The sequence below is a fragment of the Drosophila takahashii genome, chromosome 2R, assembly GCF_030179915.1.
Source record: "Drosophila takahashii strain IR98-3 E-12201 chromosome 2R, DtakHiC1v2, whole genome shotgun sequence".
Taxonomy (NCBI): Eukaryota; Metazoa; Arthropoda; class Insecta; order Diptera; family Drosophilidae; genus Drosophila; species Drosophila takahashii.
In genome coordinates, this window is record NC_091679.1 from 41,251,778 (window position 1) to 41,271,125 (window position 19,348).

The 19,348-nt window shown below is 40.9% G+C and overlaps 6 protein-coding genes across 7 annotated transcripts; 2 read left to right on the forward strand and 4 right to left on the reverse strand.

The window, feature by feature from the left end:
• Positions 1–19: 19 nt before the first annotated feature.
• On the reverse strand, positions 20–1,147 carry Tim10 (translocase of inner membrane 10). The gene is made up of 2 exons (XM_017141081.3): positions 997–1,147; positions 20–292 (listed from the first exon to the last, which is right to left on the reverse strand). The coding sequence occupies exons 1-2, from the start codon at positions 1,145–1,147 to the stop codon at positions 165–167; spliced, it is 279 nt and encodes a 92-aa protein (XP_016996570.1). The 3' UTR covers positions 20–164.
• On the reverse strand, positions 1,042–1,582 carry LOC108057015 (uncharacterized). Its single transcript, XM_044393012.2, has 2 exons — positions 1,441–1,582; positions 1,042–1,366 (listed from the first exon to the last, which is right to left on the reverse strand). The coding sequence occupies exons 1-2, from the start codon at positions 1,476–1,478 to the stop codon at positions 1,207–1,209; spliced, it is 198 nt and encodes a 65-aa protein (XP_044248947.1). The 5' UTR covers positions 1,479–1,582; the 3' UTR covers positions 1,042–1,206.
• Positions 1,583–2,053: 471 nt separating this feature from the next.
• Positions 2,054–2,454, forward strand: LOC108057011 (uncharacterized). Its single transcript, XM_017141078.3, has one exon. The coding sequence runs from the start codon at positions 2,188–2,190 to the stop codon at positions 2,452–2,454; it is 267 nt and encodes an 88-aa protein (XP_016996567.3). The 5' UTR covers positions 2,054–2,187.
• A 15-nt stretch (positions 2,455–2,469) lies between these two features.
• Ppcdc (phosphopantothenoylcysteine decarboxylase) lies at positions 2,470–3,688 on the forward strand. The gene is made up of 3 exons (XM_017141077.3): positions 2,470–2,644; positions 3,127–3,266; positions 3,337–3,688. The coding sequence occupies exons 1-3, from the start codon at positions 2,470–2,472 to the stop codon at positions 3,595–3,597; spliced, it is 576 nt and encodes a 191-aa protein (XP_016996566.2). The 3' UTR covers positions 3,598–3,688.
• On the reverse strand, positions 3,606–8,304 carry CngB (Cyclic nucleotide-gated ion channel subunit B). Its single transcript, XM_044393223.2, has 5 exons — positions 8,197–8,304; positions 5,430–7,046; positions 5,119–5,268; positions 4,630–5,059; positions 3,606–4,578 (listed from the first exon to the last, which is right to left on the reverse strand). The coding sequence occupies exons 1-5, from the start codon at positions 8,221–8,223 to the stop codon at positions 3,686–3,688; spliced, it is 3,117 nt and encodes a 1,038-aa protein (XP_044249158.2). The 5' UTR covers positions 8,224–8,304; the 3' UTR covers positions 3,606–3,685.
• Positions 8,305–9,160: 856 nt separating this feature from the next.
• HmgZ (HMG protein Z) lies at positions 9,161–17,111 on the reverse strand. 2 transcript variants are annotated; one of them, XM_017141073.3, is made up of 3 exons: positions 16,891–17,111; positions 10,088–10,302; positions 9,161–10,015 (listed from the first exon to the last, which is right to left on the reverse strand). In XM_017141073.3, the coding sequence occupies exons 2-3, from the start codon at positions 10,238–10,240 to the stop codon at positions 9,833–9,835; spliced, it is 336 nt and encodes a 111-aa protein (XP_016996562.1). In that variant the 5' UTR covers positions 10,241–10,302; positions 16,891–17,111; the 3' UTR covers positions 9,161–9,832. The 2 variants fall into 2 exon arrangements, with proteins under 2 accessions (XP_016996562.1, XP_016996563.1); XM_017141074.3 differs by lacking the exon at positions 16,891–17,111 and adding an exon at positions 15,294–15,504.
• Between the last annotated feature and the right edge of the window lie 2,237 nt (positions 17,112–19,348).

The window sequence follows — 19,348 nt, forward strand, 5'->3', positions numbered from 1 at the left end:
AAACATTAATGTGATCGAGTTCGGGTGTTATGTAGCACGCATAAATCTGTGGTTTATTCTCTACAACTGGGTGTTTTGTACATGTACCTCTAACAATCGTAGCGCCTTAAAAATGCACATTAGTTAAGTGGAAATTAGGTTGGTGGTTAAGGGGGAGTGCCAGGTTAACTAGACATCTTCTTCATCAGCTCTTCGTCCTGCATGGACATGGCCGTGAGCTTCTTGCCGATCTTCTCGTGAATGTCCAGGTACTTGGCCACGCAGCGATCGATGCAGACCATCTCGCCCTTGCCTGGAAAATAAAGGAATTAATATTAAACAGGTGGAACAAGTAAGGGTATAGGTATCTACATCTAAAACCAATTATTTAGTTTTAATTTTAATTTTTAATTTTGGTTTTATTTCTTCTTAATGCTACAAGTACAAAAAATTCTTAGAAATTAGTGCGCTAGTCACTTGCTTGTGGTACAAATAATAAATAAAGCAATATATATTTATGATTTTTAAGACATATTTAAAAAGTAACTGACGTAAGTGCTTATTAACTACATGAAATAATGAAGAAATACTTTTAAAAAATTATAGAATAACTAGATTACATTTCATATACCTTTTATAAGTGAGCATTAGATGATAATAATAATAATCTTTTAAAGACAATTGGTATTTGAAGTAAACAAAAAGCTTTTAAAACGTTTATTCAATTCTGAGTGAATTATAGCGAAACTAAGCATTTTTATATGGACCTTGATCTCTAAATGAAATACATATACTAATATTTGCAGAAAATAAATGCAACAAAGGCTAGTGCATAATGTTAGAGGGATTGGTTTATTTAAATATAGGTACATAAATGACTTGTTCTATGAATTTTTTGTATTAGAGGTATTATTTCTGTACTTAGGGTCTCTCTATGTTTCTATTGTCACACCTTCCCATAGATCCCGATACATCCTATGGATTCCTACATCTATAATCCCCCCATATAGTACTCACCCAACTCCGATTCGGAGTAGCGGGGCGGAATACACTTCTTGTGGCAAGCGTTCGTCATGCGGTTATATAAATCGGACATCATTTCGATCTCCATCTCCTGCATCAGCTGCAACTTGGCCTGGTCGGCGGAACTGATCTGGGGCAGAGCCATCTTAGTGTGCGGATGATGACTGGTTCTCCTGGGTTCTGTGTAGTGTGGATACCACTGGGTTAATAGTCGAATCGCCTGTCCGATGCTGCGGTTGAGTCGTAATCGCCCTGGTTTGCCTTCCTCATGCGCTCACGCACTCGCATGCTCTCGTAACGCCGGTTCTCAACGGATTGTTTTGACAGCACAAAAGCGTACACGCCACCCACGGTCAGAACAGTCCTGGTTTCGGGAATTGAGAATTTCGACAAGCTAAAGTGAACCTGTGACCTTTTTACTATGTTTTTTCTACGAACCAACAGACAGCAATTCGCCCTGCGTTGCCCAACGACATAGCCTGCTACGAAAAAAATAGATACTAACGCCTTTTGGTAGTGTGCGGGATTTTTTATCACTGGCACGTGTGACAGTTGAAGCAATGGGGGTATTCTTTCTACTTTGAGTCACTGAATTCGGAAACTGTGATTTTATTTTTGGTGGAATATTGAGCTTTTTCAAATTATTCAAATTAAATTATAATAATCTTTAAATTATAGTAATATTTTTTTATTGATGCATATTTGATTAATGCAGTTTCAGTAATACATTTCAGTCAGTTGATTTTTATAAAGCTATAAATTTGTTAATTTATTTGGATACCGTTTATTGACAAATTTTTATAAAAATGTCATAACTAGTATACAGAAATGTAGGGCCAAAATTACAATATGGTCTAACGGGAATGACTATTGTTAATTAATTTTAGTTTTTAAAATTGTATAGTATATAGATTTTATATTGTAGTAATTTATTTTCCTTAATATAAATGGAACTTATTTTGTGTACCTTTTTTTTATATTTTCCAAATTATCTCAAAATTTATTGTTATTTCAAAGTGACTTTTCCCAACACTTGTATCACCTAGAACGTTCCCGGCATCCAATTACCTGCGGTCACACTGCGTTTTATGAATTTTTATTTGCTCAACTAGTGTTTCGTAATTTTAAGTCATATTTTATCAATGAACTGAGATAAGGCGCGAGCAGAGCTGCCCCCAAAACCAAATGACTTCGCAGATCTACAGCCAGAAGAAGTTCGTGCCCACGCCGCCCGAGAAGGGTTCCTTTCCCCTGGACCACGAAGGCCTCTGCAAGAAGCAGTTCCTGCTCTACGCCAGCTGTCTAAGGAAGAACGCCCAGGATACGAGCCTGTGCCGCCAGGACGCCCAGAACTATCTGGCCTGTCGCATGGACAACAATCTTATGGAGAAAACCGAGTGGTCCAAGTTGGGCTTCCACGATCAGAAACAGTCGGAGGAGCAGAAACAATAGCCGTGGCTATAAGCCATGAAACCAGAACGCAATGTGATGATAGCGGCCACCGGAAGTGTGGCCACCATTAAGATGGCCCAGTTAATCCGGGAGCTCTCCGACGAGCGCCTGCCCTTTAAATTCCACCTGAAAGTCCTGATCACCGAGTCAGCCAAGCACTTTTTTGAACTGGAGCAAATACCCGAGAATGGTGGGTTATTACTTCTTATAATATCCATTTATAGGATATTTACATAAAAATACTCGGCATAAAAGATCCCAATCCTTACTAACTCATATATCATCATTAAAAGTTAATATAATTAGTTAGTATAGTAGTTTGGTGTATTTTCGGTGTATTTTGATAATTTCCATTGAAGTTTGGCTTAAAATTGTAAGGTACTATTAAAAATGTTTCTTATTTTGGCAACGTAATTTGATAGGCATATATTTGTGAGCTTTCATTAAAGAATTAGACTAATTAGAATATTAACTGATGAAGTTTTTAGCGATTGATTTAGACTTTAGAACTTTAATAAAAGTAAAAAAATGTTCAGTACTCAAACAAATACTTTTTCTTTTTAAAGAAAATTACTAAAACTCCAATACTTTTCTCTTATTTAAATTCCAAAAACTCCAACCTTACATAAGCAAAATTTCATAGCCATACCATTAATAAGTCTTATTTTCCAGTACCCATTTACCACAACCGCGATGAGTGGATCACCTGGAACAAGCGAGGAGATCCCGTCCTGCATATTGACCTAGGCAAGTGGGCGGATCTCCTGGTGATTGCGCCCCTCAGCGCCAATTCCCTCTCCAAAATGGCCACCGTAAGAGAAAAACCATATTGTGAAATTCTTCGTACACACAAATAACTCTGTATCTCTTCTTTTACGACAGGGGATTTGCGATAATATTGTGATGTGCGTGGTGCGGGCCTGGGATCTTCAGAAACCTCTACTCTTCGCCCCGGCGATGAACACTCGCATGTACGACCATCCAATAACCCGGGAGCAGATCGACAAGCTAACCAGTTGGGGCTACAAGGAGATACCCTGCATCTCCAAGACCCTAATGTGCGGCGATACCGGAAACGGAGCCATGGCGGAGGTACCCACAATTGTGGAGGCTGTGCTGTCTGCCTTTCAGCCGCAAAATTAACTAAGACATTGTTATGCACACAGAGTTTATATCGCAGAATATTTTGTTACAATAATTAGACAAATACTAGGGAATTGGCTATGAAATCTTAGAGATCCACCACCTTCATGTCCTCCAGCGAATTGTTGGCCGACTGGCTGATCAGCGCCTTCTCGGAATCCGTTAGGTTGATGAACTTGTGCTTGGACTTCAGCTCTTGCTGAATGGAGGAAAGCAGATCTGGCGAGCAACGTCCAGGCTTCAAGCCCTTTTGATCCTGCGACGTCTCGGCGGCGCCTGTGATCTCCATTTTGGGCTCCACAATGGTTTCCATCTGCAGCGACTGCCGTTTGCGACGCATTCGCTTGGAACCTCTGGTGATGAGCACCACGGCTGGGGACTCAAATGGCAGCGCCTGGATGACGGTCTGCAGGAGTTTCGGTGCCGACTCGGGTGTCTTCGGGTTACCAATCACCACATCCGCTTGGAGGGCACTGCGTGCTCGCTCGCGCTCCTCTTCTCGCTCCCTGGCAGCATTTTTCCTCATCAGTTGACGGGCGCGCTTCTTGAGGATCGCCTGTGCCGTGGGATAGTATGCAATGACCTCGTTTAAATCCGATTTGGAGAGCACAAACAGGTTGGAATAGCCCTTGGATCGCACATCCGCTGTCCTGCGATCAGCTCCATTGATGCCCAGCAAACTAATCTCACCGAAAACGGAGCCCTCGGTCAGAGTGGCGAGCACCACATCGCTACCGGGACCACCCATCACCTGGACTTGGCCCAGTTTCACGATATACATCTCCCTGCCAACCTCGCCCTTGCGACAAACAAAATCTCCGGGTAAAAAGGTTACTGCCCTTAGTTTCAAGACCAGATCTCTGAGTAAAGCCTCTTCGCAATCGGCAAAGAGTTGCACCTTGGAGAGGGTTTGAATGTGCACGGAGATGGCGATGTCGGTTTTCAGGTTGATGGGCAAAGCATCTAGGATGTTGGATTCATCTAGAAATTTTATGATTAGTTGGAACATTCAGAAAATATAGATATACATACCCAAAGTACGCTGCTGTTCCCAGGTAAACTGGAACCACATCTTGACCCTTGACTGCACCTCCTGGGAAAGATTAAGACGTCGCATGTACTCCAGCGTCTCATCCTCCAATTGGCGATACTCGTGCTTATTCCGCGTGGCCGTCGAAATAATGTCCCTGATCTGGCCGATGAGCAGAGCGAAGACAAACACGCCCATTAGCCAGGCCACCGTCATGAAGACGTACTCCCCCTGGCGTTCCGGCTTCGGATTCTTCCCAATCGAAGTGGCCGTCTTGGTGGCAAATGCAAAACACCTGACATACGGATGACCCTTGCCGCTGAAGACCCAGCGATTCTGTCCCAATCCCTGGTAGTCACTGTAGGCATAGTAGAGAGCAGCCGTGATGTGGATCATGTACAGCATGTAGGTCAAGGTTTTGGCCACACGAACCTTTTAAATTGGATGTCAATAGTTGATACAAGATATTTTAATCAGGAATAAAAACTTACAAAGTGTGGTGAAGATATCACCCGATCCAAAAGGCGAAACACTTCCCAGAAGCTTTGAATCTTGAAGAACCGAGGGAAACGCAACCAAACGGCACCTGTGCCCAGTTGAAGGTATAATAAATCCAGAGGGAGAAGGGCCAGAAGATCCAACTGAAAAAATATATTTTGTTCTCCTAGAAATAATCTCAAATCTTAACATAGATTTAAGGGCAACGTTTGCCTTGAGGGAATTTTTCCCTTGATTTTAAGAGCGTTTCTTCTTGAATTTTCAATTTTTTTTTGATCCAATTGATCTGAAACATCGTACCCACCTTGAATTGCAACTTTCTCATGTAGTTCTTCCTGGTGAGGTTCTTGTTCTTCACCCAAAAACCCTCGAAGAGGTACATAACCCGGTGTTTGAAGAATACCACATCCAGGAGATATATTATGTCGGCACAATAGTCGCAGGCGAGCCAGATGTTGGTGTTCTCCTTGGTCTGGAAGGGAAACGAGGAGCGCAGCGGGATGACCCAGGCGTTGTAGAGGAAGGATAGCGATACGACGCACAGCCAGGAGATGTAGATCTTGCCCTGGGGATCTAGGGTGCGTTCATCGTTGTTGGCGCCGCACAGGCTGGAACAAAGCCAAACATTCGAGCGTGGGGTGTCGGCCTCGAAGAGTCTTCCTCGATGTGGGGATTGACCCGCCGGCACCAGACGCACTTTGTGCTGAGGAGAAGGATGCAGACTCTTGGTTGGCGGAGGAGATGGTGAGCTCGCCGTGCTGCTGGAGGAGGGAGTGGGTGGTAGTTCAATCCGGGACTTGACCTTATTAGCTCTCGCAGTGAAGCGGCGCACCAAATGACGCACTTGATCGCGGAGGAACTGCTGACCCTGGGAATCCAGACTGCCGGTGCTGCTCGGCTTACGATGCTCCACGTCCAACTCCATATTCATTTCCGTTTCCGGTTCTCCGCCATCCACTGCCACTATTTCGCTCTCATTAATCGAAGGAGTTCCCCTTGCTCGCTCATTGCGATCGTCGTTTTGCAGTTCCGGCGACTCGTTGTAACAGATCTGCACATCCTGTTCGTCCTCATCGATAATGGGAATAGATTCGGTTGGCTCCTCCTCCTCCTCCGCTGGCAGAACCACCTGACCCGTGGCTGCTGCCAGTTCCTCGGCCCGCTGAATGGCAATGGGATCGGGCACAATTTCGGGAATGGCACCTGGTAGTGGAACCATTTCGAAGCTCTCCTGTTCGAGCACCCTCCTTACACTATCTGGACTCACCAGAGGCTTCTCGTGATGCAGTATGTGCTTGACCAGAGCATGGGTGGCGCCCACATTGTTCTGATGCTCCGTGGAGTCCACGCAACCGATTTTACCATTCCTAAAGTACAACCTGGAGTGATAGAACCGCGGGCTACCAGGTCGATGGCGTCGCGGTGGAGCCTTGTAGGCATTTATCTTGTAGGTGACCCTCTTCACCGGACTCGGGCACTTGTTCTCTTTGTTGGCGGACAGCACCTGCTCCTGCTCCTTCTCCTTCTGCAGCAGCTCCTCGGTGGCGCTGACAAACTGTTCGATCTCCTTCAGATCCTTGGTGATCTCCTCCAGACTTCGGCGCACCTGGGCCTCCTTTTCGCCGGGACTCGAGTAGCGGCGAACGCTTTCCGGCTGCCGGTTGATCACATTCCGCATGAAGGCATGCCGCTCCAAAGTGTCACAGAACTTGGGCTCCCTTCGCGACTTGGTGGATGCGGAGGACGAGGATGAGCTGCCGGAGTGGGCGGCGCTGGGTGAGGTGGCCATGCGCTTGAGGAGCGGATGATGCGGCGACTGGAACTCGTCGTAGGCAAAGTTCTCCAATATATTCGGGGAGGATTTTAACAAAGATGCACTCGCCTCCGGTTCAATTTCGAGCTCCTCACTTTGGCGACTCAGCTGCAAATGAATGGATGAGCCGCACGTTCCGGCGATTGAGGGTCGGTTTTGTAGTTTTTTTTTAGAAATAAATAAAAACAAGGCGAACCAGCACGCAAATGCAATAAAAACAACAAAAACGGGCGGCAGTAAGTGTGATTCGCATGGTTAATTGCCCCCAAACACCCGCACAATCGCTATTCGAACGCCAAAAGCTCATCTATCGAACTAACCATCTGATATTTGTACTCATGGAGTATTAACCCAAAGGGTCGCGGGTTCAACTAACTGACTTTGCAAGCTAAACTCATTAAACTGGAGTTTTGGACACGAACTGTGAACTTTAACTAAGGTTAAGGTTAAAATAAATATAGATTTGGGTATATTCTTGATAATAAATAAAAGAGAATATATGCGATTGAAACCTGACTTACAGGTATTATGGATTTTGGCATAGTACAAAATCGAACTCTCATCATAGATGAAATGGTATTATCATAAGTGGCCCAAGTGTAAGAATAGAATTCAAAGTTACCCAAGCAGTTTGTAATTCATCTTCTTCTGGTAATATTGTATTGATTATAATTGTACTATTAGACTCATTGGATAAAAAAAGTCACAACAACAAACTTTTAAAAACACAGGACGGCAACACTACTACTATTTTGACCGAAGCTGTATGCTTTTATGTTTTTTGACTATGTTTTCTAAAACTTGTTTCTCCCTTAATAAAAACCCTATAATTATTCAAAGTATGGGTTTTGAAAGATAAAGAGTATATCTTTTAAAAAACTTTAACACCAAATTAAACAATGTATCCGTTTGCCTCTGAGAGCTCCGGAAAGTTGGCCAATTTCAGCATTTTTCGAACTTTGAGGTCCTTTTGCTAAGAATCCTTGCGTCGAGGAACTTTTTGGAAAACGCAGTTTAACTTTGGAATTCGTAACGAATCCAAAAAAATAGCATCCATCGAGGTAAATTTTTGATGCTGCATAGTGTAATCTTTCATTTATTCAAATCTGCCCATACATTTTTAACTTTGCTTCTTATATAATTTCTTAGTAAGAAATTATTACGAGTATATGACAATCTAGCATCCTATTTCTAATCCTCAATAATATCAATATGGGCCTTTCCCCTAAGTAAAATAAAATATATACTTATATCTTACCTTGCGAAAACGTGCCATGCTGGACATTCTGTTGACCGACTTGCCACCGGGACAAGTTCAGTGTCACCGGTGGTTTCAGGGTTCAGGGTCGTTAGCCTTTAATAGCCCCTTACTCTGTAATTAAGCAGGGGAAAAGGAACGAGTTTAGTTTGGTGCGTGTTGCACACGGCGTATGATTAATGTGCTGAGTGGACACGCAAAACGCAATGCACTTGACCTTATCGAGTGTTATCTACTCAGCTTATTACTTTCAATATCCATATGCTCTACGCACTATTGATTTTTCCAGCTGTTGCAACTTGGAGTGCGCTCCTCTTTGTTTTTCCTCTCCTGGGTTTTTATTTTACTGCTGATAACAAAACTCAACAGGTGGTTGAAAATTTATGAAAAGTTTACCTGGACTTTTGTTCAGGTATTCGGTTAGCACTGATTTGTTTTCTTAGTTTTTAATCCTTATATTGCAATTCGTTGGTAACAGTAAGTAGAAACATACTTTTCTTACTCCTGGGGAATATTTGGTGTTTAATAAAGGACTTCGATCCTAGACAGAAAGTCACCAACCGTCGATGCAGATGAAGATAAACTGGTCAGCGAAAGGCGGGACATCAATATAGTTAGTCTAAACAAAGTTAACGCAGGCGCATTTAAATACAGTGGTGCAAAAGCAATGGAAATTAAACCATAATTGAAAGAGTTTTTGTTATAAAAAGGATTAAAAACAAAAAAATTCGAGAAAATAATAATATTAAGACTATAATTATTCGAATATTTTATTAACTTAAAGATTAATGTTAAAATCCTTGATAATAACATTTCTCCCATCATATCAAAAGCTTCCAATGAACTTCAGGCATTCAAAGTTTTATTCAAGTTCCATTCATGTAAAAAGCTTGTCATCTTTTATAGCCCCAAATTAATGGCATAGCCAATACCCAAACGTATTCAAAAAATCCACACCAAAGACTTGAGTTTTCACAATTTTTTGTATATATTTTTTTTTGTTTAAATATTCCATTCAGCTCTACATTCACAATTACATATTTGTAATATTGGTTTTTTGTTTTTCATTTGTTTTTTAAATTACATAATATATATTTAAATATATATTTATGTATATATAGTTTAAAATGTATGTATATATATAACTTTTTGCTTTCGAATCGAGGGACTCAGAATTCAAATAACTTGATGCGATCGAAAGTGGCTAAAGGGGGAACGCGGGGAATCCCCTCGTTGGGGGCAGTGGGCTGCATGTGTTTAAGAAGAAGAGTGTCTCATACATATAGATACATTTATACGTACAAACCTAGAATATAAAGAACAGTTGACTGGAAATAATGTGTGTGTGATTTTAGTCACTTCTTTAACTTAGTTTTTTTATGGTTTATGCTGTGTGTGGCTTGGCATGTGTGTGTGTTTTCATGTTTATGGATTTAGTGCATATTTAAAGATTTAAGGTCTTAATTCATTTTTTTTATATGGTTTTTCATATTTTTTTGAGATTTTTTTAATTAAGTTTTTTTGTTGGTTTTCATTTTTTGTGGGTTCTCTTTTTGTCACTTAAAAAATTACATTAATAAAATGTATTTTAAAACTTATGCAGAAAAACGTTGCCCATTGCGGAGGCTGCAACCGTCTACTCGCTCTCGTCCTCCTCCTCCTCCTCGGAGGACTCTTTCTTCTTGGCCTTCTTGGCGGGCTTGGCGGCCGCCTTCTTTCGCTTCTTGGGCGCCCCCGAATCGGTGCCGCCATTGGCTTCGTACTCCTTCACCGCCTTGTTGTACTCCTCCTTCATCTTGATGGCCTTCTGTTCCCATTCCTGTGATAAGATAAATATTCGAGAATAAGTAGGTAATCAGAATTAAAAGGATATTAGTATTTTGTAACTTACGGTCTTATCCTTCAGCCCACGCCAAAGTTCGCCACCCCGTTTGGCGATATCTGTCACCTTGCTGCCGGGATTATCCTTCTTGATCTGTTCGCGGGTCTCGTTCAGCCACAGCATGTAGGCCGAAAGGGGACGCTTCGGGCGATCTCCACTCATGTTTGTTACTGGTTTGGTTTGACTTCTTTCGAGGGAAATGTAAGGGCTGAGCTATTCAGCAGCTGAAAGGAGAAAAAATTAACATAAATTAGTAACGAAAATTAAAGAAAAGAAATAACATTTTAAATAGATACAAAACAATGTCAAAAAATCATATAAAATTGAGAAAATTTGTAGTTTTCACCACTTCTGTATACAAAATATCTGGTAAACAAATTTCAATATTAGCTTCAACACTAAAAAAATAGTTTACTAGTTTTTTAGGTGTGAACTTTTAATGAACATTTGTTTTCAAAATCGAAAATATGATCTATTTATATCTAATAAGTATTTAACATTTTTGTAACTATTTTTTTTTAATAAAAAAAAATTATTTAAAGTAATATTTTTAGATATTATTATGATAGACATCATTTATGAAAATAAGCCTATTTGAAACCATCACTTTTATATTCCAAAGCAAAACAATTGATTCAATTTAAATCACCGACTATTTCCATATGTTTTTCCTTTTGCTCTCCTGACTCAGCCGATTGAATATTCAATAATTGCATTTTGGGCTGTGCGCAAACAGGCATTAATTAAATATGCCTGCCTGTACGCCCACGCACAGATTCGACCCCCGGCCTTAACCCCACTAACCACCCCAAACCCCCCCTGTCACCGCCCACGTAAACCACTGGAATGGAATACTTTTAATACATAATCCTTGCGGCTTTATATAACCCCCTACATAATGGCTATTTATGGCAGCAATATTTCCAATTAATTGTGGGTGTCGATTGCTTGTACATATATGTATGTGCACCTTATGTACTGCGAATCAGCACATATAATTGCTGCAGAGGGGTCAATGACCCAAGAGGTTTTCGTTACCGACTTTAAAGCGGCTATTCGCCTTAGCAAACGCAAATCAGCTGGGAGATGGCATGCAAATGAAGCGACAACGATGACGACAACGACAACGAGGACAGTCTGCCCCCCAAAACAACAGCCGGGGAGTCACGGAGCCATGGAGCCATTGCACTTGACCCAAATCCAGGAATTCAGCGGCAAATACACGAGAACGAGACATCGACAGGCACTGAAAAGGGGGTTCGGCTGGTTGCAGACGGATGGAGGAGCATAACGACGTGAATTGGGTTAACAAACGACTCGAAAGCAAAGGAATCTGCGGCGCCTGAGGAGCGAAATGTAGGGGGAGGAGGCAGAAGGAGTGGCGCATCAATCAGGCAGCCGCCATCGCACATTGCACATTGCACCCCCCACCCAGATACATACATATATATATAGTCGTATCTGCGTATCCTGTGTCCAGGAGCAACAGGAAAACGGCGGCAAAATTGTTGCTAGTTCAACGCGGGCACAGCAACAGCCACACGCATCCACAAGATAGACGGTTCGTTGGTTGGTTGGTTGGCTGGCTTCGCATATTGCGGCAACACGTGATCCAGCCAGGATTCCGCCACCTCCCTTATCCCCTTCCTATACAAATATATATATATCTTTGCGCAAAGAGGGGGTCCTCCTAGAAAATCGAAAGCGAAAACCATTTCCCGTCTCTGTGTGTGCATATTCGGTTGGGTAAATATATCTGTATCTCTTGTTCTGCGCTGTGAGCTTGGTTTTTTCTGTACAAATGCGACCAGCAAGGTGAAAACATTTGCAACTTGGCATAACGAAAAAAAAAGGAAAATCCAGAGGGCTTTAGAACTCTGAATAACTGAATACAAGTGAAGGAAACATTTAAAAAATTATAAAAAAAATTGAAGATATAAAATAAATAAAAGAAAAAAAACAATACGGAAAATATATTTCCATCATTAACAAAATATTAAAGATAAGAAAAATATACAAAAGCTTTTTTTTTAATAATAAAACAATTTTAGTGTTTGAAATTTTTTTTTAATTTTGAAGACAATTCAAAGAAAAAATTATATATTTTCTGTCTCCAAATTAATTTATTTCCTCATTTCAAATCATAATTCCTACTCATCCATATTGCTAATTTATTCCACAGCATTACGCATACGCAGCGTTGGCAACACTGGCACGGCACATTACGCATACGCAACGTGTTGCGACCGCCCCTTGTGCATATGGCATAATGAAATCCCAGACTAACGACAAACAGAACCCACACAAAAGGCACACAAAGGACATTAAACGGAATACAAAATAAGGAGCTGCAGAAAAGAGAAGAGAAAAAACGCAAAGCCTTTTCAGTGGAAAACACAACTGCCATTTTGTCGATCCAAAATTGAAAAGCAGACGTCGACTGAGGCAGAGGCAGCGACTGAGGCAGCGGCAGAGGCAGCGACTGAGACAGCGGCGTTGACGTCAACTGAGAGACAACTGACAACGCTTATCTGGCCGACTGTATGTGTTTATGGCGTGTGTTTTTAATGGCCCGTCCTAGAGGAGAGACCTTCCATGCAGCACCACCAGTACAAATAGCAACCACCGAGCTACAGAGCCACCGAGCCGCAGGAAGTCCCTGCGAACCACCCAAAAAACACCCAGAAATACCCAACGAAATATTGGCTTGCCTGCAGCAGGAAGCTTGTGCGCAGAACCAGCATTTTAGGGTAGATACTTTCCCAGGGATTTGCGCACTGGATGGCCTCTATGTGTTTTTTCGCCTGGAGAGCGCGGAACGCACAGTGGTGACTTTCGAACAGGGGATACATAATGCTCAAAGTGCCCTCGTTTAATGGCCCTTTTTTCTCTATCACCGATTTCGCACAGTGTACGCTGTACAGTACAGTCGGGGCAAAAATAAAAGGGTAGGTAGGTCAACGCTATAGCGAATCGCAAGCAAATGAGACGATAGATGGCGCCATGGTCGATTTCATAAATTATTCACTTCATTAAATGCATGAGCAAGATTAATTTAGGCGAAGGAAATCTGTTAAAATATTACAAATATCTTTGTAGGGAAAATAAACTTATGATTTTTTAATTCTAACACATTTGCATTGTCAATAGGTTGTGACTTGCACTTTAACTTTTAATTGACAAGTACTTTAAATTTTAAATCTCAAACCCATTTACTTAAGGTTCATGGTGTAAGGATCTTCACGCCAGCTAACTTAATATATTCTATTAAAGATTTATAACTGTAGCTTATGCCATCTTTGCGATATACATAAAAATAAAACAAATTTTAAATTGTGTATAACTTTCTTTAAAAGAACAAATTTAAAAAAAGTATTCAGGACTGCGATAAGTATCCTTCCGAGTAAAGGTTCGTAAATCGAATCTATCTAATATCATCGAAAGTGAATAATATTTGAATAATATCTACTTTTACTTTTTATTTTTTACCAGATTGTAGTATTACCCCTACCAAGATTATAACAGAAGAGAGCTTCGCCAGATATCGCGAGTCAGAGAAAAGAGCGGGAAAAGATATGATCGCCAGTGACTTTGAGGAACCCTATAGATTAGCCGTATACGAATGCTCGTTGTCGTGTTCGATTAGGAAAACCAGCACAAAAGTGGCGGGAAAAGAGCTGGGTAACTGTAAATGCCCCCAGAACACAGAAGCTTTGCCGCTCTATCGCGCTCTCCCCAACTTATCGGTGTGTGCGCGTTTTTCTTTTTCTGGCTGTGTGAGTCAGTGGGGGGACTGAATGACAAAACTTTTGGCGCCATTTTTAGTTTGCACTCGAGAGTGCAGCACGCAAAGCGCTAAAAAATACAAAACAAAACACGCACGCGGCAAGGAAAACAGAAAATAACAAAAGTAACAATCAAATGCCGCTTAGGAAGTAAAAAAGGTTAAAAATCAAATAAACAAGGGTCACGATCATCAAGGATCCCTAATAAAATATCATATCTTTGAAGTACAAACAATTTGTGCCTTCAAAATGACCGTGAAACTAGGCAATTAATCATGTGACAACCGTCGTGAAAAGCAAAAGTCCCTCTTGACCACTCCAGAAAACAGGAATAGCCCCCCTTGACCAACCAGAACCAAGTGGAAAATGCCAAGGAAAAAGGCTGAAGCCCAGAGAAGCCGCAGACGGCGACAGGTGGGTGGACAGCGGGTGGCCATTTTCCGAAGGTGAGACCCAAAGCCGATCAGAAATCAAGAGCCCCAACAAGCAGGTGCGACTGAAAGTGACTTGCACTGGGGAATGTTCCGCAGTCCACGGATGAGACAACAAACTACACTGGCCAAACAGAAATTTGATCGCAAAAATAAAGTTGTAGAATTTTTTTAAGTGGGGGAGAATTAAATATTTTCAACAGAAAATAGGTCCTCTAAATTCTTAAAATGTATAATTTTTTTAAATTAAAACAAATTAATTTAAATTACATTTTTTTCTTGGAATTTACTTTAAATATAAATAGGAATTTTTTTCCCCAGTGTATAATTATTAAAACAATTTCGCCAGAATGTTATTTATAAATCGTTTCTAAACTGATAACAACATCCATTCAACATTTTTAGATTAAATTTGCACATTTACCCTTCAAAACACTGACTAACTCAATATATTTGTTGTTAATGATTTAATCAAACAATCTACCAAATCAATATTCAGTTAAACTAGAACAACGTCTTTATCAATTAAAATTTTAAGATTAAAAATTGGGATAACTAAAATAAAAACAAAAATTGTTCGGAAAATTATATATTTTAATCGCCAAATCACTTTGAAATATTTAACAAAACTGAACGAAGTTGATTTAATTTCTAAAAGAGATTAAAAACGATACTCCTATCTTTCAATTTCATCACGAAACACCCATTAACAAAAGTTAATTATTTAAATACATAAACGCACTACAAACTAACTTGAAAGCACATGATTTGAATTCTGTAAATTCTCACTTAAGCCCTGTAAGCCCACGAAGCACCTACGAACGGCGATTAATTAGTTAAATACATAACCGCGCACATGATTTCACTTGAATCAAAGATTAATAAGGCCTGACCGACTAATTTGACGACGAGTGTAAATGCGCTTGGCCAGCGTGCAAAAGTGCAAAAAGTCGTATGAAAAATGCTCGTATATTGCCCATATCTCGGCACCGTACGTACTTTGACTTGTATTTCGGTCTGCTTGTGCTGCCTCTGCTGTTTACTTCACTCTTCTTGGATACTGGATACTTGTACTGGATACTGCTGGTACTACTGCTACTACTGCCTGTGAAAATCGCCTCGCACGAACTGAGGCCGAGACCTGAACAAAATGTACTGTGGTGCTGTGCTGCTGCTACTGCGAGCTGTGAGTCTCTATAGGCAAGCGAACTGAACTGAAATTCAACTGAAGCAGCTGTACCAGGCAATGGCCATAGCCAGCTATACAGAAACCCAACCAAACCGAACCGAAACCGAAACAGAAACACACATAGAGTGGAGTGGCGAGAAAGAGAGGTGAGGTGGTGCGGAGAGGGCATACACAGCACACAGCACGGCAAAGGCAAAAGCAAAAGCAGCGACGAACAGCGAGACCATCAAATAGCACGGAGTACGTACGTACAGGCAGCCCATAGCCAGAGCCAAAGCAAAAGTATCTGTATCTGAGAGTCGAACAACGAACACACAGGGCGAATCGGGGGTAGGCGACTGTATCTGTATGCGACTGTATGCGCACAGTGGCGGGCCTTCGGGTGTGCACGGCTCTGGCGAGGCGACTCATTTGCGTGCTCGCACACTGGCGGGCCGGCAAATTAGAGGTACAGCGCATGCACAGTAGAGGCACAAAATATTGAAACTGCTCTTAAATATAATTAATTATGACTAAAGATATTAATTCAGGGCTTAGAAAAAGGCATTTTAAGATCAATAAAAAATAAATATATTTTTAACATTTTTATATTATTAAAAAAAATATTTATTTTATAAATCCCTATTAAAAACAAACCCTACTTAAGATTAGGCCAAGGCAAACACCCTAAATTCTAACAAGACGCGCATGTTCCGACTATTTTTGCCGCGACTGTACCCTGTTTGTTCATATAAAAAGCATGGAGCTGTGAGAACGAATTGCCAGTAGTATTTGGCGGCGCCGCTTTCCCCTCCCCCTCCCCCCTCTCCCTGCCCCTCCGACCAACCATCTACTTAATACCCCAGAGCTCGTCAAAAACGTCGTCACTGCCGCCCGCCCACCTGTGTACCGCCCACCCCGTTCCGAAAAAATTGAAAACACTCCTATTTCGATAATTTGTATCTTTTCCATGCCCTTCATTAAAACTTCTTGTTTTAATTTTCTTTGTTTTTTTCCAAAAAAAAACCATATTTAACCTAGAATATTGATTTGACATTTACACATCAATCGATTGAATAATCAGCCCAACGAATCGGCTCGCACACTCGAAAGGTGTCTGCATTTCAAAAAATAACCGTCAATATTTCGCGCGCGCCCTCCATTCAAAATTTCAATTCAATACGAGCACGATGTGGACGAAAGCCATAGAGCCACCTAACCAAAAGGCGAAAGCAGCCAATGGCTCTATGTGGTTGGGGCTCGAGTGGTAGAGTGTATAACCCACGCCGTCGCCACCACTAAAAATTGGGTCGTTTGGTTTATTTAGCAAAATTTATATAATAAATGGCCACCGTGGCGATATTTCTTTAACAGATAATTGAGGCGAGACAATAACGAATCAATCGTAGTGAAGCACTTGACACTCACCCGTATGAAAAAGTCGCGTAATTTGCGTTTTAATTGCGGCAAATCGAGGAAATCTGCTCGGTTTTTGGTTCAGATTGCTGGCTAGCACTATACTGCCTCTACTGTTCAGTTCACTGTATAAAATTTTTCTTTCCACTGACAAACCGAAGCAAGCTGCCCGAGCTGAGCGAACAACGTACGTAGTACAGCTTTTGCCTTTGCCTTTGGAATATGAAATACACAGCGTAGAGTGAATGCCCAGAGCCAAGAGCCATACGGCCATGCCATACGACGCAAACGCAGGCAAACTGGGGGCCTTTCGCTGTATGCGTGCCGAGTATCTGTGTGTCTGTGTGCCGCTCAGCGATTTGGTACTCACAGATACAGAGCATTTCCCTGTCCGTGTGTATCTGGCCTGGCTGGCGAATACTCGACTGTATGGGTTTTTGCTTCTGCTGGGTTCGTTCGTTCGTTATATGAACAAGCACAGGCGGCAGAGCAGATGGATGGATGGAACGGATGAGGAGTGGAGGGGCGGAGGAGCGGAGGAGGTGGAGGCAGAGGCAGTATCAACGGCAAGAGCGCAGAGTCAGAGCATTGAACATGGCCGCCTGGTCTTGGTCTGGCCTGCCTGGTCTCTGGTTCGCTTTCGGTACCCATATATCTTTCACTTTTTTGTTAGATTTTGGTTAGTTTTAACACTAACATGGGGTGTACTGAGTATGCAGATATATTAAAAAAACATAGGTCCTTCAAATGACATCGAAAAATCGCTTAAATTTTATGTAGAAGTTTTAATTTTGAGACCACAAATGTTTTTTTTAGGTATTGCCCATAAATAATTACATAGGTAAATTAAAAATTATTACTAACATGGGGTTTACTGAGTATGCAGATATATTGGAAATATATAATTCCTACAAATGACATTTAAAAACCATTTACAATTTATCCAAAAACCTGATTTTTATGAACTTTTTTGAAAATGTATACTACAAAAATTGAGGAATCTGCTGTTCCTGGTACTAATTTTTATTATTTTATGACTATCTTGGGATGTTCTAGGTATGGGATCATGTAACAAAAAACTTAGTCTCAGTAATGGCATTACCAAATTTATAACTTTACATACCACAAATCTGATTTTAGGGTATTACTTATAAATAATTGAGCTAGTTAATTCATTTTGCACGTCTTTAGTACTAACATGAGTATAATGTTTATCGGAACATTTCGGGAGAATTGTAATCCTACTTTATATGCCATCTTATAAAAACTGAAAAAAATGTTAGCAACAAATTGGAATATTGGTTCCCTATATTCAATTTCTTTAATTTACTACTTTGTGAATATCTTGAAAATATATTTTTATTACCAAAGCCCACAAAAGTATTACGATTAAAACTCTACCTTAGGTCTTAGCCTTCGCAAAAGTTAAATTCGTAGGTAATTTTCACTATGCCCACGAATAAACAGAACTGTTGCATACTTTTTTGGTTCGCACTCGTCCTGAATAAATATCTGTGGGATTGATTTTTACCATGAAATCTTTCGTTTTAAAATTTTTCTTATAAGAAAATATATAATTATTATAACAATAATAATATTTACTTCAAATTAGTTAAAAGAAAGAAAAAAAGTAATATGGAATGTTCAGAAATATTTTAAATTCGTTTTTGGTTTGTTTTGAAAATTGTGTCTTATTGTTTTAAAATTAGGTCTAGTGTTACAAACCTGTCTTTGATAATAAAATAATAATAGAATAAGAAATACCTAAAAAATTAAAAAAAAATTTAAGCTCAAAAAAGATTTAAACTGGGTTGTAAAATTACAATAATCATATAATTCATCAACGAAATGACATCAGAGACGTGGTGTTGAAAAGGGCCTTATCTAATCGAGCAGAGTGACAGCCGGCCATTGAAATTTGGCCCACGAAATAGCGCACTCATCAAGTCGACCAGTGCCGCCTGTTTTTCGTTCACCAGTATCTCGCTCTATAGAGCCGTCGAGCTATAGACCGCAGTACAGCACGGTTGTAGCTACAGCAGCAAAGTACGAAAATACGAAGCGAACGAGTGTCTGAAGGGGAGTCGGTGCGAGCGAGACGGGGCGGCGGGTGCGAGGGAGAGAGGCAGAGGCGGTCGTTCCACATACGCGACTGCAAAGCAAACACAAACAACACACGAAACCGAAGAGCCCGATTCGCTTGCGTGTAGGGTATGCGCAAGGCAGTGGGACAATCTGGACCCGGTCTAATGATGAACCGCTTAACGGATTAACCAGATTTGTGATCTCTGATTCCTGATGCAAGTCCCAATGACAATTTTGCATTGGGAAAATATGATATGTCCCATCTTTATACGAAATTCATTTTACTATCTTGAAGATAAGAAATGCGGTTAGCACAGGCAGCTGAAAGATACACACACAGTAAAAGACTTGAGAACTACCGATCTCACAAATTCATGGAACTATA

Bases quoted from the DNA above. Each gene is read 5' to 3' on its own strand.
- Tim10 (XM_017141081.3), bottom strand. From the start codon at position 1,147: ATGGCTCTGCCCCAGATCAGTTCCGCCGACCAGGCCAAGTTGCAGCTG. The intron at 293-996 runs GTGAGTACTATA...TTTATTTTCCAG, and splicing joins CTACTCCGAATCGGAGTTGG to GCAAGGGCGAGATGGTCTGC.
- LOC108057015 (XM_044393012.2), bottom strand. From the start codon at position 1,478: ATGTCGTTGGGCAACGCAGGGCGAATTGCTGTCTGTTG. The intron at 1,367-1,440 runs GTTCGTAGAAAA...TCCCGAAACCAG, and splicing joins GGGCGAATTGCTGTCTGTTG to GACTGTTCTGACCGTGGGTG.
- LOC108057011 (XM_017141078.3), top strand. From the start codon at position 2,188: ATGACTTCGCAGATCTACAGCCAGAAGAAGTTCGTGCCCACGCCGCCC.
- Ppcdc (XM_017141077.3), top strand. From the start codon at position 2,470: ATGAAACCAGAACGCAATGTGATGATAGCGGCCACCGGAAGTGTGGCC. The intron at 2,645-3,126 runs GTGGGTTATTAC...CTTATTTTCCAG, and splicing joins GGAGCAAATACCCGAGAATG to TACCCATTTACCACAACCGC. The intron at 3,267-3,336 runs GTAAGAGAAAAA...CTTTTACGACAG, and splicing joins CCCTCTCCAAAATGGCCACC to GGGATTTGCGATAATATTGT.
- CngB (XM_044393223.2), bottom strand. From the start codon at position 8,223: ATGTCCAGCATGGCACGTTTTCGCAAG. The intron at 5,060-5,118 runs GTAAGTTTTTAT...CCAATTTAAAAG, and splicing joins TGATATCTTCACCACACTTT to GTTCGTGTGGCCAAAACCTT. The intron at 4,579-4,629 runs GTATGTATATCT...TAAAATTTCTAG, and splicing joins GGAACAGCAGCGTACTTTGG to ATGAATCCAACATCCTAGAT.
- HmgZ (XM_017141073.3), bottom strand. From the start codon at position 10,240: ATGAGTGGAGATCGCCCGAAGCGTCCCCTTTCGGCCTACATGCTGTGG. The intron at 10,016-10,087 runs GTAAGTTACAAA...ATCTTATCACAG, and splicing joins GTGGGCTGAAGGATAAGACC to GAATGGGAACAGAAGGCCAT.